At 35.5% G+C, this 13023-nt stretch overlaps 1 protein-coding gene across 3 annotated transcripts in view; it reads right to left on the bottom strand.

Moving 5' to 3' along the window:
* Positions 1-13023, bottom strand: part of LOC137403795 (uncharacterized) — a 64680-nt gene that overhangs the window by 28170 nt on the left and 23487 nt on the right. For all 3 annotated transcript variants that reach the window (XM_068089842.1, XM_068089843.1, XM_068089844.1), the window contains exon 17: positions 2305-2902. In XM_068089842.1, coding sequence (XP_067945943.1) covers positions 2305-2902 — 598 coding nt within the window. The remainder of the gene's footprint in view (positions 1-2304; positions 2903-13023) is intronic.

Raw genomic sequence — 13023 nt, 5'->3', positions numbered from 1 at the left:
CTACTGCTGAAAGAACTGCTGCGCCTGTACAAGTTTAGAGCAAATAAATGTTTCTCTTAATTACCGTTAGTGATTCAATTATCTCACTGAGACATCTTTATCTTCCATCACTGTCGATGTAGCCAGTCGTACTGAAGAAAGGCTCACTTGCCACAGATTATGAAGGACAGGCTAAATACCGATAGGCCACTGAGATTATTTTATGCAATGCAAACGATACATCATATCATCAGGATCAAGAGAGATAGATAACTTGGTGCATCAACTGCTCAAATTACTTTCGTAATGCTAGTACGTACATAGAAATATTACACCGCATTCTTGTTTCCCATCATTGTGCTTTTGTTCGTGATTGGCTGCAATAAATCATATCACTGTAATTGGGAAATACCGCACTTGGCGATTACGTCCTGACTAAAGCCAAAAGATTCCTCAGCTATGTTGATGTTTATTAGGCTATAGACATGAAATAGATTGTGTGACAGGCCCGGAATTTATTAGGTATAAGTAAGACACTTGCAGCTGATGATTTTTTATTAGTGTAGCAGGCTAAAATACAGTTTTCTGCTAAATAGTTTATCTGTAAAAAGTATCTGAAGTTTCCGATTTTTTAAGAAAAGATCGGCCTATACCGATTCAGATACTCAACACCCATATTGGCACCGATACCGATATTAAAATCGGGGCAACTCTAGTTCACACTATATCGCCGTACGCGCCATTTTTCTTTTGACGATCATCATCGACGGCATCAACGAAGCAACGTGGATACGTTGGGTAAGTTTGCAGCTATTAAACTTTTCTGATATTTCTCGGAGCAGCGACGACTACCTTTTTAATGTGAACCATTTTGGTGATAGTAAATCGGCGGATAGCGTGATCTATTTGTTTCTGTTTATGATAGTTGCTACGAGACTAGTATGTGAAAACAAAGAGGTTTCTTCGCGAAAATTTAAAAAGAAAAATGAAAACATTCCGTCGCGGTGTATTTGCTGATGCAAATGCGGATGGGTATGTGATAGTGTGAACATTGTTATCATCGACGATCACCGAAGTACTGTTGCATCAAGGCCGAGATTTGGCGATATAGTGTGAACCAGCCTTAAAGGCCCACTATTATTGTACTGTTATCTAACGTAACATAATAGGTCAGATGACAGTAGCATGATAGTAGGATTTGTTTATAAAATAAGTATTTGACTATCTTAAACAAAGATGTTACAAAGCTTCCAGTGAAAGAAACTGATGAAGTGATAATGCATTTGTCATAGCATAAAGCATTAGCCAACTGGATTTGTTGATGAAATACCATACTTTTCGGACTATAAACCGCACACCTATATAAGCCGCACCTGCTTTATTTTCCGAAAAACGATAATAAAACAATACATAAGCCGCACCTTTGTATAGGCCGCAGGACTCAAGACTGCTTTTAACGCGGAGCAACTTCGCCGTTTAAAACGGAACAGTGCCGAACAGCACAGTTTCGTATTATCCGACGCTTTTTTTACATAGTGCCTAACGTAACTGTACCGTGAGGCATTGTTTCGTATTTTCTTTCACCGCTAGAAGCGCACTAATTAGAGATTCCCGTTAATGCGCCCTAGCGATGAAGGAAAAAGCCACAGATTAGCCGCACCCTTATATAAGCCGCATGGCTAAAATCATCAGAAAAAAGTAGCGGCTAATAGTCCGAAAAGTACGGTAGCTACAAAGATAACAAATCGAGCTTGTCATCATCTATGGCCCGGTTCGTAAGCAAGCATAAAAAGCAATTACAAATTATTTTTTTGAAGAAATAGATGATTTAAACCAACTTATCTGTTTCATAACCATTTTTACAAAACCCATTCATTTTTGGCACCCATTTATTTTATCACGCCCTTGATATCCAAGAAATGAGCACAAGTGCGAGAACAAGAGCACTCAGAGGGACCAATTAGCATATATTCCCTAATACTCCCTCCTATCCTCACTACACAAGTCCTCACCAATTAGCTTAGATTCCCTAATACTCCCTCCTGTCCTCACTACACAAGTCCTTACCAATTAGCATATATTCCCTAATACTACTTCCTGTTCTCACTACACAAGTCCTTACCAATTAGCATATATTCCCTAATACTCCCTCCTGTCCTCACTATGAAAGAAACAAGACATCAGAGATCTGCAATGCTCTCTAGCTTATCGATGAGCTTATTCTAATTTTGCGAACACACTCGCTCAGCATGAATAGCTGAATTCCACTGCGATAGAAAACAAGAGGGTGTCTCAACAAGCCTGAAGACATTGCAAGGAACTTACGGGCACAACCTCGCCTAAACCTTTCTCCATCATCTGTGTCAAGAGCATCCAATCCATCAATAATCCCAGAGGCAGGTGTGGATGTATAGGTGCTGTGATCACAAGATGCAGGCTTGACTCCAATGGCGGCCATTTTGTCACCAAGCACCATGATCTTACGAGCATACAACTCTGCCGGGTCATTCGATAAACCTTTTTGCACGACTTTCTTTGACATGTTGACTTTCTGTCCCTCCATTATCATCTCCTTCTCCACATCTATTATATCATTTTCTAGGTGCAAGTTGCTAACTGCAGCCCGAGACTGGACATCAGAGGCAGAATGAACAGAGTTGAGTGTAAGCTGGGACCGAGACAAACCATCACATCCCTTTTCATCTTCAGGAAAGATCTGTTCCAAAGACTTTGACTGCATGGGTTTAGTGGATGATCTATTTCCAAGAGCAGTCGCAGCTGATAGCTGCTCCTTAAAAGAGCATTTGCTACGAGTTCTATAATGCACAGTTCTAAAATCACTGTTCAATTTAGGCTGCAGCACTTTTCCATTCATCTTTGATGTTTTGAAAGCAGACGTCCGACTTTTGACATTTGATGGCTTCTGCAAGAAATGAGAAGATTGTTTAGATGCTTTTGTATAAGTTGAGTTTCTGGGAGACGATTTTAAGGGGAAATTTTGGTTTTAATTTAATGAGCAACGTTTATGGACCTGTTACTGCTGGGTCAAATAGAATGTGGATATGAAAAGAAAACATCGTCATTATACATGCAATATACATATCACACGGGATGAACTCTGTCATTATACATGCAATATACATATCACACGGGATGAACTCTGTCATTATACATGCAATATACATATCACACGGGATGAACTCTGTCATTATACATGCAATATACATATCACACGGGATGAACTCTGTTATTATACATGCAATATATATATCACACGGGATGAACTCCGTCATTATACATGCAATATACAAATCACACGGGATGAAGCCTTAGCAAACACTCATCATAATAGCCCTTCATCATATAAATTTTAGAGTTATGTCACAGAATTTTCGATATCAAATCTGTGAAACTTTTGTATACCGTAAATCCTCTAATTGAACGCCATGGAGCTTATTTGTCAACCCTTTATCTATATGGTGGCGGTCAATTGGAGGCGGCATTCAAATAGAAGCTGGCGTTGTAATTTTTAAATGGATAGTCAGAATTTTGGGAAGATAAATTTAGCCCTTTTGCGGGCATGGTGAATGCCACTTATATTTTGCCTTCTTTTTCCGGTGAAGCGATATACAACCGTTAGGATGCTATAAATCTGCTAACTTACCTAAAACTTGTCAAAAATCTCTTAATAAATATGCATTGAAAAACCGAGAATTATCTCTACCAGTTGATATCTATTGCTTGCAATTAGCCTACGATCATATTACCGCCTGTGTTCTGCTTTGCAATTCGTTAGAGCTTTCAACTTTTATTTCATTCTAATTTGAAAACATATTTTTATTTTATATCTATATTTACTAATCTATATATTTCTCAAAGTTTGTCGTCTGTTTTCTGTATGTCCAGCAATAGCTATTAAAATTTTGGAATTAAAATTCCACATTTTGCTGGACTTCAACTCACGAAGACTGCGATCGCAAATTAATAATCCAACACTTTAACCCCGAGACCACGGAAGCTCATACAACTGCTCACTCTTACTAGATAATGCATACATTTTTTTCCGTTTTCACACCAAAATGACGTATTAATTTAAACTCTATGAAACGCAATGCTTTTTTTCGTCCTCGCCGTATTAGGGCTAATTTGTTTTTGGTAAAATGATATCAACAATCGATTTTCTCGAAATTAAAATTTGGCGATTAAATCCTATTAACTCTATGAAACACGATGCTTTTCGGCGGCCTTGTGGAATTCTATTTCCCGCTTTTCGTAAGGTTCAATTGCTAAATGGCGGTGAAGGTTAATACTTTTCACGCGAACAATTGAATTATCTCGAGTAGGAATGCCTCTAGATTCTCTCACCGTTCGATCAGACAAAGACAACTCAATATCTCATTTTTACATATCGTCGTACCAGTATTGTCTTATTCAGAGTTTTGATGGATAGATGTTGGTGGAACAAAAACTTTTTTATACACACACTTCTATGCAAGAATTGTTATTATCAATTCAACATATTCAAAAATTTTATTTTGTTTTCTCAGTTTGTATTAATTGTATCATTACCGAATCATCTCATATTGTAATCGTAGCCAAACAGACCCAATTTAGCTATTACTTGCTAACTATTTCACTTATACATCTAAACCCTTTTATAGTCGTTTTTTGTTTTTGTTTATTCGACCTGCACGAAACATTTTCGTCAAGATATGAAGTTTAAAAGTTGTTTGACAAAGTTTGAAAACCTTCAGTTGTTTTTATTATCTTTCTCAACTTAGTTCAATTAGACAAAACACTTTTTCCATTCATGATATTTAGTTTGAAAGTTAAAATGGCAAACGTTGTTATATGTTAACAAACAAATCAATTTTCTGTCCCTTTTTTATTACCTGGGCAATGACGGGTTGTACTCGGCGAAGCCAAGCTTTTATGAGCTGCATTTAACACAAATGCAGCGCATTTAACACAAATGCAGAGCATTTAACACAAATGCAGCGCATTTAACACAAATGCAGCGCATTTAACACAAATGCAGCGCATTTAACACAAATGCAGCGCATTTAACACAAATGCAGCGCATTTAACACAAATGCAGCACATAAATGTTTTGCTCGCTAAACTTAACCTTTGTACCACCGCAAATTTAAACCCTTTTTATATACATGCACTTAGAAGTATCAAGACCACGTTAAACAAAGAATTACTATTAGCCTGAGACAGTTACAATGTATTACTTATTTCTATGGTGGGGCCTTTCAAAGTACTAATGAAAAACAAGCTACACGCTTTGAAGTTGAACAACAAGAGAATTGATTGTTATTGATGTAAATGATTCATTATTAATATGGTTTTGTGGACACCTTTCTACTGATCATTTGATATTATGGGTTCATAAAGATCAAATATAGTCAAAGCGGCGATCAAATGGAGGTGGTGTTCAAATAAAGGGTGGCGCTATATTTTTTTAACACGTTTTCTCATAGTGGCGGTCAAACAGAGATGGCGTTTAGATATAACTGGCATCCAAACACACGTGGCGTTCAATTAGAGGTTTTACGGTAGCTATAATCAATGGTACCAACACTAGAACCCATTAAAACTTGAAAACTCTGCATTTTGAAACTGTTTTAGATGGCATAGGAAACCTACAATTTAAATTTTATGCATCTTTACTCATAACATTATTTGTAGCATAACTAGTATAATAAATTAAACTAGAATGACAACCAGCCAGGATATTACCTATCAGCAGAGAAGCCAATTAAAATAAGACAAAACCAGGTCAAGTAACGTATTCAGCTTGACATCTATGCGGAGTAAAAATCGAATATGCGATCGAAAGTTCACATATTAGTGAGAATATTCTTTTACATATAGTATGATAACCTCAAGGGAAACTGCAACAACAACGGGACACAACTATGCAACTAGTATAGAACAGTGTGTTTGTAACAATGGCATATACAACTATGTAACTAGAGTCATATATGCTATTGTTACATAGCAATTGCAATGGTGTATACTATTGTTACAAACACAATGTGTTTGTAACAACAGTATATACAACTATTATAGCACAATGTACAGTGCTGGACAAAAGTTTGAACTCACCCTTACATTTCTTAAGGGCCTTACATGCATTTGTTCAAATTGTCATATACAGATCAATTTTAATCCTATCAAGGCCATTTTTGGTTCAAAATGATGCTGAACTCTTACTGATTACATGATACATATTAAATATTAATATAAATACTAGAAATTCCACTGTCATACAGCCCACGACCAAAGTGATATTGGTAAAAAGAAAAGGGTACTACTGATGGTTGAGAAATGCAATATTAGCATTCAAATAGGATAACTGCAATGGTAGCTGTAATGTACTGGGTGTGGGTGTTAGTATATACAACAAATAGCAATAATGAAAAGATTATATGTTTATATCTCTCCTCCTGCAAAAAGAGAAATGCAATATTGGCCAATATTAGAAGTAAAATGCACTGATATTATTAGAATAACCAATATTATTTATATAGTAATAATATAAAACCAATGCACAACTTTGTTTACATTTTAAAACGGCATAGCTAACAATATCACGAAGTTGTGATATTTATATAGATTTTTAGAAAAGCTGTACTACGCAGTCATTTTTCCGTAGTCATCCAAACTTATAATTAATTATTGTAATAATCTCATAAGAAACGTTAAAAAAATATCATCGTCATTTGCTTTACTGACACTGCGTTGGACATCAGTTAGAATGCGAAAGTATTCAAACATGTCGGCAAATGAAAATGAAAAAATTGAAATCGGCAAGAATGAAACGATTTCTGTACTCCTATGTTAATTGCCGAAACCTTCGGCAATTCGACAATGCTATAGACTGGTGAAAAGTGCATGTTTTTTTCGTGAAATGCGCAAGACTTTATCGTTCTATTCTCTGTCGCCCGGCGTTTCAATTTCCGGTCTTAACTTTTATTAATCCAAGCTTTTCAAGCGTTTTGTGGCGACTTTCGTCCAAAAAAATCTGTCTATTTGTGTATAATCCGATTAGATGGGTTAGTTTTAGAAATTTGCGGTAACCTTTCAAAGGCTTGGTAACATATTTAAATAGGTTTATATGCGTTTTGTATCATTATTATACTTAAACGGCTTTACTGAAAAATAGTTAAATTTGTTGATAGGATTTCGTTGCAAGGGTTTGGTGACGGCCGTTAACGGATATTTTTTCGGGAGTTGTTGTGTGCACATGTGCATTTATCATAATTCTCCCAATCAATCGTTTCACTCTTGGTTGGTCGTGGGATTACATAATATGATTAAAGTATGAAAAGATTAAATGACTATTTTATCAAATTTTTCGCAAAATTTGGCTGTATTAAACACCCCATAAAGCCGAAATCCAATCGTGATAAGATTTTTCTTTTTATTCTTTATTGAATTTGAGGAATTTCTGGCATTTTAGCAAAGAATGTGCAACAGACAAAGCCTTCCATAGCATATAAAAGTTGCATCAAACAGTGGACTTTTTATACACTAATTTTCCGTTTCTTTATACACTACATGCACACATCATGCCCGCCATGCTTTCTGAAGATAAGCAAGGAGTTACTCTGCACATGAACACAAAAATATGTTCGCCAAAAAGATAGCCCAAAAAGTTGGATGAAGTGAGAAAGGTGTAAGATCAACTGTGAAGCGCTGGAATTAAACCAAAAGCCTTAAGCGCGTTCCAGATCTGGAAGACCTTGAAAATCATCTGAGCACTTGCCAAGCTGTCTCTTGCTGATCGTCCTAAAACCAGCCAAGAATTGGCTAAGAACTGAAAGGAAAGTACAAGGGGTAATGTTGACCCTAGAACAGTCAGATAAAGACTTTTGGCCAGTGATTTTAGGAGATGCAAAGCAAAGAGCAAACCTCTGTTGACACAAAACCATCAAAAAAGAGTTTGGAGTGGACACCAAGTTGCACCTGTTCTGAACACATACTGACTGGAAGAGAGTTTTGTTTTCTGATGAATCAACTTTCACTGCACAGAACCATGCAGGTAACAATTTTGTGGAAGACCAGGAGAAGAGTACCGACCAGATTGTATCCTCCAAACAGTCAAGCGCCCAACTTCAGCGATGGTTTGGGGTTGCATGAGTGCATCAGGAGTAGGACAATTGAAAGTTTGTGATGGTTTGATGAATGGAGCAAAATACATTTGAGTGTTGAAAGATGCTAACATGCGCTCGAGAAATCTTTACCGACAGAGAATTGTGGTCGTTCCAAGATGACAACGTGACTAGTCGCCGAGCAAAAAAAGTCAAAGAATGGATGGAAAACAACAGAGTGTGTTCCATCAACTGGCCTGCGCAGAGTCCAAATTTAAACCCCATAGATAATCTATGGCAGAGGATTGAGACAATTATCAGCAAAGACAAGCGCTCAAGTAAAAGTGAGCTGATAGAAAAGATAGTGAGAGGCTGGACCCATGTCATCACTGTAGAAGAATTGGACAAACTTGTTAGAAGCAGGCCAAAACGATGTCAAATGGTTATCAAAGCCAAGGGCAGTGCTATTAAATACTAAACTATTTCAAACAACTCCAAGAACTTTTTTCAGGGCCACCAACCTATAAGAGAGTTAATTTTTAACCTTATCTTTGTCACATACAAAGTTTTTGATCAAAATTAATGTTGCAAAATATAAGTCAGAGTAGACGTTTTTCGTTGATGACATATATGATTGCGGAAATCCTTCCTGATCACCTTTGATATGTTTATAATAAAATAGAAACCTATTTCATTGTATAGCCAGTATTTTTCTGAACAGTTTGATATATAATTTGCCATCGTTTGAACCAAAATTAAAGCCAATAACCTCTAACACATTTTCAATATCGTCAATAATGCATGGTGAGTCCAAACTTTTGTCCAGCACTGTAGATATAACAATAGTATATACAACTATTATAGCACAATGCACATGTAACAATAGTATGTATATACAACTAGAAATTCCACTGTCATACAGCCCACGACCAAAGTGATATTGGAAAAAAGAAAGGGTACTGATGGTTGAGAAATGCAATATTAGCAGTCAAATGGCACTGCAGTGCAATAGGATAACTGCAATGGTAGCTGTAATGTACTGGGTGTGGGTGTTATTATATATACAACAAAAACCAATAATGAAAGGAAAAGTTTATATGTTTATATTTCTCCCCTGCAATAGGAGAAATGTAATATTGGCCAATATTAGAAGTAAAATGCACTGATATTATTAGAATAACCAATATTATTAATATAGTAATAATATAAAACCAATTCACAATTTTGTTGACATTTCCAAACGTCATAGCTAGCAATATCAATAAGTTGTAATATTTTTTATAGATTTTTCAAAAATCTGTACTACGTAGTCATTGTTTTGTAGTCATCCAAACTTATAATTAAATATTGTAATAACCTCATGAGGATCGTTAGAAAAAAACTCATCGTCATTTCCTTTACTTACACTGCATTGAACATCAGTTAGACTACCAAAGTACTCCTATTTCAGTACTCCTACGTTAATTACAGAAACCTTCGGCAACTCGACAATGCTATAGACTGGTGAAATGTGCACGTTGTTTTTCAGTGAAATGCGCACGACCTAATCGTTCTGTTCTCTGTCGCTCGGCGTTTCAATTTCCGGTCTTAACTTTTATTAAACCAAGCTTGTCAAGCGTTTTGTGAAGAATTTCAGTCAAATTAATTTGTCTATTTGTGTATAATCCGTTCAGATGGGTAAGTTTTAAGATAATGCCGACGGTTTACAAAGACTTGGTAACATATTTAAATAGGCTTATATGTGTTTTGTGTTGTTATTATACTTTAACGACTCTACAAAATGATGGTTAAATTTGTTGATGAGATTTAAAAACAAGGGTTCGTCTCATTGTTGATGAATAATTTTCGTAAGTTGTGTGCACATGCATTTATCATAAAAACTCTCAAACTTCGCTCCCGCTCGTTTGGTCGTGGGACTATTATAGCACAATGTACATATAACAATAGTATATACAACTATTATAGCACAATGTACATGTAACAATATTATATACAAGGGAAGACCACAATGTAAAAACCAGTGATGTCACACTTTTGCAGTTTTGAGAAAATCAATTTTTAAGTTTTGAGACTGGCCCATGCAATGAAAATACAGTTTATGACAAAGATAAGTAAATTTATTGACAAATACATAGTTTGTTGCTTATAAAATAACATTTTTAACTCTGGATATTGATTTTTTGTAAATCAGTTGTCAAAAATGAGCATGCATGTTGGCAACGGACATCACCTATTTTTCCATTTGAATGCACTAAAAAGGTTTTGCTCAATAAAAAATTACATTTTTTAACCTTTAAACTATATTTAACTATAATATAAGTACTGTAGCACAACCAGTAATAAATAGCAGTTTAAAGTTTCACTACAATGTCTAAATTTCATCACTATCTGCTGTCACATCACTGGTTGTAAGATTGTCAAAAAATGGTTGATTTTCTAATTTGCAAAATTGTTTAAGAACCTGCAAATCTTGGTGTTTTGCTTTGCTGATTGGCAATAGACTGGTGGTAATGCAAGTTGATTGAGTTCAACAAAAAAGCTTAGGTGGTTTTTCAATAGCACTCTCGATGTAACTGCAATTCCATGATTCTCTATAAAACGCCATGAGCTTGCTTTCCGTATTCGCAACTTTCACTTGACGTATAGGGCTAGTTTTCATTGGGCAAGTTGTCTGGTACATCTGTTTAAAATATTGTATTATTGAAGAATTTTGAGCTGTTAAGATGAATTACATTTAAGGGTTTAGGATGTTTGCGAGAATTTGGAAACAACGTTACCCAATCAAACGGTAGATCTACATCTGACTTGCAATTCACCGCATTCATGTCTCAATCACATTCTATGTAAGAATGTCCACACATCGGATAGCTTATTGTGATCTTGTTAAAAAAGTGATCTCATGCACAAGGCAATGAAAATAGTGAATGAGTGTATAGTTTTTGTTCTGTCCAGTGTATCCATCACAGAACAAATCTAATTCCACTACTTCGAGACCAATGTGACTTTCGACGGGTTTTATTTTCTCCACTTTACACACAGTTATTAGCAAAGATAAATAAGCGTCTTGTCGATTCTTTGTGGTGTAAAATTGATTAAAATCAGCAAACAATTTTTGCTGTCAGCTGCACACACAATTTCAAAGCATTTTTACCGTTTGCATAAACAATTTTCTCCTGTTGTGTGGCTAGAAACCTTTTGCTTTTTTGCTTTCTTTTGTGCACTACCATCTTTTCCTTGTTTTCTAGGATTTTCAGTTTATTCTGATTACTCAGATTTATTTCCAGATGCCATCATTATTAATAATAATTTAACAAAAAAGCACGCGTTACGCATCGATCGTTATGCTAGCTAAGCAACATTAAAGGTTGACGTGCAACAAAATTCACATTACAGTTGTTTGATATGAAAAGATTCACTATGTCTCACTCTGTTGTGTTGTAGGTGCAAAATATGTGGAAATGTGATTACAAGCTTTTAAAAGCTCAAAAACGAAAAGTTAATCGCAGCCCCACAAGACCGCAGTAGTTTGGATTCTCTTTCCAAAATGGCTCAAATGTGACATAGCTGTGTTAGATGGTTTCTGTTTACACTTTCATGAAATCTTATCCGTCGAAATATTTCACAAATATACTTCACGCATTCAATAAAACCATGTCTATTGTTCTTACGCGTCTGTTTTATCGTCATTTTAATGCTGTCACTTTTAGCAGTGATATCTTATAACTTACCGTAAAAATTCGTTTAATTTTTTAGCCTTAGCTTGAAGGAGTACATATCATTGTCTGATAATCATGATGAGCCTGTTGGTCATTTGTGATAATCGAAAAGGGCTGCAGAAATTATTTGCGAAGTATTGGGTCACATGATCAGATTACGACTTGCCGATTAGACCAAACCAAAACAAAACTGTAAAGTAGCGAGCATCTATATTTGATAAGGGGTCTTCGGTAAAACCCGAAGTGTTTGTCATAAACTAGTGCTACGATAAGTTTTATATTGAGCTTTTTATTGCCCTTTCAATTCACGGGAGAACATCACGTGACAAGACGATAACCAAATTTCATGACTACGTCAGAGAAATAAAGAGATTCCAATCTACGGTGGCTTTTCGTTTTTGAGCTTTTAAGAGCTTGTAATCAAATTTCCACATATTTGGCGCTTACAACACAACAGAGTAAGACATGGTGAATCTTTTGATACCAAATAACTGTAATGTGAATTTTGTTGCAAGTCAACCTTTAAACAATGCAAGACCGCGTTAACGAGCAAAACGCTGTTTGATTGGTTAGCTGATAGACTTAGCCGATTTCCAATATTACGGCTTGGACATCTACTGTTTATTCATTTGAGCATATAATTTAAAACTAGATTTCCATTAGACAACACTGGCTTTTCCAACTTTTTAATTCACCATACAATTCTACAGTGCCATAACTACAGGTAGGTAGCAATAACTCCAAAAAAAACAAAATGTGACAACACGGGTTTTTCCATTGTGGTCTTCAAGTATTATAGCACAATGTACATGTAACAACTATATATATACCACTATTACAGCACAATGTACATATAACAACTATATATACCACTATTACAGCACAATGTACATGTAACAACTATATATACCACTATTATAGCACAATGTACATGTAACAACTATATATACCACAATTATAGCAAGCGATTGGGGTACTAAACAATCTTCAAAAAAACAACAACTTTGGTAAACTATTCTCCCCAAGCAACTCAAAACTTCTTTTTATCTTTTCCAACAAATCTTGTAAAACTGAATCTACAAATTCACAATTGTATGCCACTAATTGATACTTCTAGATGAAGGAAACAAACATTGTATGTCACTAATTGATACTTCTACATGAAGGAAACAAACATTGTATGTCACTAATTGATACTTCTACATGAAGGAAACAAACATCGTATG

Source organism: Watersipora subatra, chromosome 9, assembly GCF_963576615.1.
Source record: "Watersipora subatra chromosome 9, tzWatSuba1.1, whole genome shotgun sequence".
In the NCBI taxonomy this organism is placed as follows: Eukaryota; Metazoa; Bryozoa; class Gymnolaemata; order Cheilostomatida; family Watersiporidae; genus Watersipora; species Watersipora subatra.
The sequence above is the reverse complement of the archived record's forward strand: the minus strand, read 5'-3'. Positions and strand labels throughout refer to the sequence as shown.